Raw genomic sequence first — 6,000 nt, 5'->3', positions numbered from 1 at the left:
CACCAAACACATGCAAAATATGCGAAAACTACACTGTCCTCCGCTCCATACAAATTTTGACATCAAACCATAGATTTCACAGGACCGATGTCATCCGTAGGACCAAAACCACAACTTATTTTTCTTTGTTATTTTGAAAATTGCATTGTTATTAGTGTTGCGGTTATTGTTCTATTGATGACGATTTGACATTTCATTTCACTTTGGAAGAAACCTATACCTATACAGTGTTAAGGTCGCGTACATCAATTGTTTTTCGTTAAGTGACAACTGTCAAGTCCATCTCTCTCCTCTATGTTGGTTTTACAATTTCATGATCTAGTATTCGATTTGCTAAGTTACAACGAATCTAGTTCTTTATATTTTCTACATCTTGTGTTGGCTTATTAGTCTCTGGAACCTGGAAAACCAACAGGTTATGGGCCCAGGTGACGTGGAATATTATGGCAGAGAAGACTAAGCTAAATTTTTCTTCATTAATACGGAATTGTGGAATGTCATTACAATATTGACTGCTGCCGGAATTTGACACGATCGGAATGGAGTACACGATTGGATTGTGGACCATTGGAAAGCGCTACACGATCGGAATTGGCACCAGAAGTTTGTGATGGAGGATGACTGCGGTCACGTACAGGAATATAAAATGAACAAGTGTGCAAAAGATCGGAATTCGATCATACGCTTGGAATTTTGAATTTTGCCTACGACTTGCATTTAAGGCATGATCGGAATTAAGGACACGTTTGGAATTTAGAAAACGATTGGAATTGGAATCGACAAACGATCGGAATTATAGCTCAAAAACGGAAATGGAATTGGCACACGATTGGAAACAACAATCGGAATTGGCTCTAGAAATGGCAAACGATTGGAAACAATAATCGGAATTGGCTGGAAATGGCACACGATTGGAATCAGCAATCGGAATTGTCTGGGCACACGGCTGGAATCGATATCGGAATCGATATCGGAATCGGCACAAACTTGGAATTGTTAAACACGAATGGAATCTATGGAACAATTCTATGGAATTTGACGAGAAATCAAAATTTTACATTACGGGAAATGGGAACGGTACTGAATGGCGTTATTTTGATGTCAAGAGTGTTAAGGAGGTGCGCTAATTTTTATAGTTCAGGAGGTGTAATACTAGATCATAATATTGAGGAGGTGTGTTGGTTTTACAATTTCATGATCTAGTATTCGATTTGCTAAGTTACAACGAATCTAGTTAGTCCGTTTATACTACTGGATCTATTCGGTTGTCTATGAATAAATTCTTTATATTTCCTACATCTTGGCTTATTAGTCTCTGGAACCTGGAAAACCAACACTCTACCCATATCTGCGATATGGGTAGCTTTGCTAAAACTGTCAAAAATTCGCTAGTGAATAGGCATGGGCGATAATGAAAATGATTATCGATAATTATCAATTATCGATAATTGATAATTATCGACTTTTTTTTATCGAAAATTATCAAAAAAATATCGATAATCGATAATTATTGATATTTTGATAATTATCAAGATATCGATAATTCGATATATCGATATTTCGGTCAGAAAATCCGATATTTATCGATATATTCCGATATATCGGTATATTATCATGAATTTTCAGATAAATATCAAAATATCGATATTTTGATAATTATCAAATTTCGATATTTTGATAATTATCGATAATTATTAAATTATCGATAACGATATGATTAATCGATTATCGATAATTTCTTTCGATTGATATTATCGATAATTTTGAACGCCTCCCATCCCTATAGTGAATGTTGACGAATAATTGCTGTACTTGCGGGATTGGAAATTTGGACATGTCCCCCTTCACGGGTGTGACACTATTCACGCTATTCACATATATTGTATGTTGAAGTGTCTGGGGGTGTCCCCCATCGAGATCAGTCAACCTGTTACAGACCGCTGCCATCTGTTATCGACAAGGTCTGACTCATAATGTCTTATATAGCAACAAGCATGTTCAAAACATTCAGTAAATATTATGACAAATCTGTCAAATCGTATGGAAGTAATGCATTTTGGTCATTTTGTGCGTGTATACCACTCATATTACGTGGCTATAGCTCTACTAAGGACGGGGCTTTCAATATTGATTTATGCTTGATTTCCACTTACGCCGTTTTGCCTCCGTTGATAGCGAACCCACCCACGGTATTTTCTTTTGTTCAAATAATAAATGGAGAGCAAACGGAGCGTAAACGGCGTGGCGTGGAAATCAAGCATGAAGCAATTTTAATATGAGTTTTTAAAGACAATTAGATAAGTAAATGTTTGTATTACGAACAATACGCCAATGACATAAATTAATAAGAAACAATATTCTGTGCAACATGCACGTAAAGGTCAATCTGACTGCTCGTTTGATGGTATACCGATTTGCCCATAGGTTCATCCACCACTGACTGTACTTAAAATACTCAACGAAAACATTCAATTTGCATTGGGCTATATAATATATAATACCCATCATCAACGAGTCTATCGATCGATTTGGTAGCTATATTATGTACGTACTTTGTTTTGGTTACCAGAGTCAATTCAACTAAGCAACCAACCACCGAATGATTTTTAGTTCAATTTTTTTTGTGATAAAAGAAAAACAAACAAAATGCGGAAAGCACACAAATTGAATAAAAAACCAGTTAAACGTCGGCATATTGAAGATATCCCATTTTATCTATACAAGTACGGTGTAGATGATCTACCACTCGATCCAGCAAAACCATTTATTTTGCAAAAAATCCGTAAGTTTGAAACATTTACATTATCACATCACCGACCCTAGAGCTTGCAACCCAAGTTTTAATTAAATTGAAAACTTGAACATTATTTTCTTTGTGATGGTTGACTTACGAGATGAAGTAATTCGATTTAACGTATGTCTATCTCTCTGCATTCAAATGTTATAGAAATGCGGCGAACAATGTTTCCACCAGAATTTGCAGATGACATGAACCTACATTCGTACCGGTATAACACAACCGAACCAATTGAATATGGATTTACTGTACCATCACAAATGATGGAAATTATGAAAGTACGAGATTTGAATGACTCGTTTTCAACAGAAACTTCTGCTTTGAACTGGCCATCAAATCATGGTGAGAATTTTAATGACTAAATAACATGAATTGTCGGTGTATTTGAGGATTCATTCAAATTTTGAATTTTGTTTGATCGAATCAGTACATGTTCGATAGAAGGCAAAAAATATTTAAAAAAAAAACTTATCACAAATTTATAAGGGAACGGAAAACCGAACATTTCCGGAGCCGCATCTGTTGTGTAAACACTGTATGTATTATGTACGAAATCATTTCATTAATTTCAGAAAGAAAAACATTTTCTATTTATTTTCCACACAAAATGCTGGGAAAACAATTTTCCTTGTTTACCATCACATGACCTATATCATTTACCAGTCCAATGTAGAAACGGTCTCTCTTCACACAATTATTTTAAACGAAGCATTAACAGAGCGAAAATTAAAAGAGTAAATTAATGTGTTAGTGCCGTCTGTACTTTGAATTTTTTAATTATTTTGGGATGGGTTTAAAGCGAAAGCGAAGTAGACTTTTAATTAATTGTTTGGGTATCCTGTGTGTTCTTACAGTTTTCTTTTGTTGATTTTGCGATATTATTAAATACCATTTTTCGTGAAGTCATGAAGTAAAATGGCAATTTTCATTAGAAATAGATTAGAAACACAATGTGGCTGCGAAATGAACACTTCGCAATTTTGGATAACAGAATCCTGCTAACGGTACTCTTTAAATGAAAACCGAAATACCGAATTAGGGGACATCTATAAACCACGTCGGCACTTTACGGAAGGGGGAGATGGTTCGCCGAAAATAGGACCAAAGAAGACGAGGGAGGATGTTTACCTAAAATGGACGTACACCTATTTTGTCAGTTTTGTTTTCACAAAGGTCTATAAATCTGGAAAAAGTGGTGCTGCCGTGATTTATGGATGTACCCTGGTATTTAAATTTTCTTGGAAACGCCACTAAGGAAAGTTACTCAATATTGTGCACCATGTGTTTACCAGTTAATTGTGTATAGGTTTTCGTAGTGCCAGTTCTGCGTCCTTTAGGACGTGTGAGATATATTTCTCGCCTTCAGCTCGAAATACAACCTTCTCACACGCCTCAACCAAAATTGTCTCAGCAGACACTAGTAGTATTGATACATTTCGATATTGGACGTCATTACCTCCTTCGACTGTATCGTCTTCTTATATTTTGTTATGACTGAATCCACAAATGCACGCAGGAATTCTTTAAATAATTTACCACACTAACCGTAACTAACCAGGTGATGCAAAACCGGCTGATGACCGAATAATGGAAGTGACGGAAAAAATAGTAAATCTCTACATTGCTAAACGAGCAAAGATATTTCGAAGCAATAAACGGATTGCTATGAGACCGTACAATGGTTCGTATTTTTCTGAAAATATACGCAAAGGCTGCTTATAAAGTTTATTCAATTCTGTTAATGACACTGCCAGAACACAAAACCAATGCGAGACTAAACCGTAGCAACACATCTATTCCACCGAAAAAGCGAATAAAATTTCAATTTAATCCTAGCGACGAACGGAAACTGCGAAAACCGGGTGGTAAACTACATTTTATTGTTTTTGTTTTGTTCTCTCGTTCTTCCTTTTTTTATCAGCTTTAAGTTCAATCTACACGAACGACGATAATGCCATTACCACTACTGTGTACCATATTCTCATATTATTCCCTCCATTTTTAACGAAATATTTAATAAATATTTTTGTTGTATGTGAACACAGAATTACGGAAAGAGCTTGAAAGAATGAGAACTGTTATAGACGAGTTAATAAAGCCACAGGTGGAAAAATATGAACAGGAACAGACGGAAGTGACTAAACGAAAACTAACGTTAAGACCGCAAATTGAAGGCAAAGTGAGTTTTGTTGGGTTTCTAATTAAAAAAGAAAAGTAAATTTTGTTTCGCTTTGAATACACGCTGGTTGTACGGCGTCTTTTGTGGGTGTGTTTCGGATGGTTTTTAATGGAATTTTATAGTGTTTCCAGTTGAAGAAGTTGTTGTGGGTAGTTGTTCGAATTTGATTTTAATTGAAAATAATTATAGCGTTCACATTGCATGCATTTTACCAGACGTCTTTTTAGGGAATCGACGTCAAAATGAAACTTTAACGTCACTTCGTTTGTGTATAATACAAATATGTAAATGTATACATACGATAGTTTCATCAATGCGCTACGTACGTAGTGCGCCGTGACGCAGGTTCTGATACACTAAAAAAATTCAAAAATAAAAAAACCTCGGGACTCCACCTGACTAAGGCAAATTCTGAGTCACTAAAAAATAAAAAACAAAAACAACGTAGGACTAAGGAGCATATATAATAGGGTGTAGCGATTTTACAAAATGTGTTAGTTCTTTTAAGGCTCAGCCGGAAATCCACTCAGCTGGTCCATCTGATCATTTTATGGAAGAAAAAAAAAATTTCAAACTTTGATTTTGTGCTGCCGCCAGATCGATTTTTGAAAATTTCGTCGTTTTCGGTCCACGTCAAATTTTAAATTTTAATGTATTTAATGTTGTAAATTAGCTTAGAAAACGCTTAAAATTGAAGGTTTTGCATTGTCAGAACCTGGGAATACATTTTAAGCTAAAAAATTATTGATTTGAGGTAATTCGACTTTCGCCACCAATATTCCATGTACCAAAAACACAACTTTTTGTCAGATAAATATCAAATTTAGGTGTCCCAATTCAAATCAGATGTTGTGTTTGACTCACCGGGGTGTATTTAGCATATTTAAAGTTTAATTTACATTTTTACACATTTTCATCAAATTGTGTGGCGAGATTAAAGTCTCAAAATCACCATCGGGGAACTTTGACAATCAGTCATGAACTCAAAAAATATTTTTTAGACTTGATCTTTTTTCTAAAATAA

General features: G+C 35.1%; 1 protein-coding gene across 1 annotated transcript in view; it reads left to right on the top strand.

Annotated features, from left to right (window-relative positions):
• Positions 1-2,641: 2,641 nt before the first annotated feature.
• LOC119075005 (dynein heavy chain 3, axonemal) overlaps positions 2,642-6,000 on the top strand; it is a 71,945-nt gene continuing 68,586 nt past the window's right edge. Inside the window, exons 1-5 of the mRNA XM_037181408.1 lie at positions 2,642-2,782; positions 2,948-3,139; positions 4,356-4,478; positions 4,552-4,662; positions 4,843-4,976. Of these exons, the coding sequence (XP_037037303.1) occupies positions 2,647-2,782; positions 2,948-3,139; positions 4,356-4,478; positions 4,552-4,662; positions 4,843-4,976 (696 nt within the window). The 5' untranslated portion in view covers positions 2,642-2,646. The remainder of the gene's footprint in view (positions 2,783-2,947; positions 3,140-4,355; positions 4,479-4,551; positions 4,663-4,842; positions 4,977-6,000) is intronic.

Source organism: Bradysia coprophila, unplaced genomic scaffold, assembly GCF_014529535.1.
Source record: "Bradysia coprophila strain Holo2 unplaced genomic scaffold, BU_Bcop_v1 contig_151, whole genome shotgun sequence".
NCBI lineage: Eukaryota > Metazoa > Arthropoda > Insecta > Diptera > Sciaridae > Bradysia > Bradysia coprophila.
The sequence above is the reverse complement of the archived record's forward strand: the minus strand, read 5'-3'. Positions and strand labels throughout refer to the sequence as shown.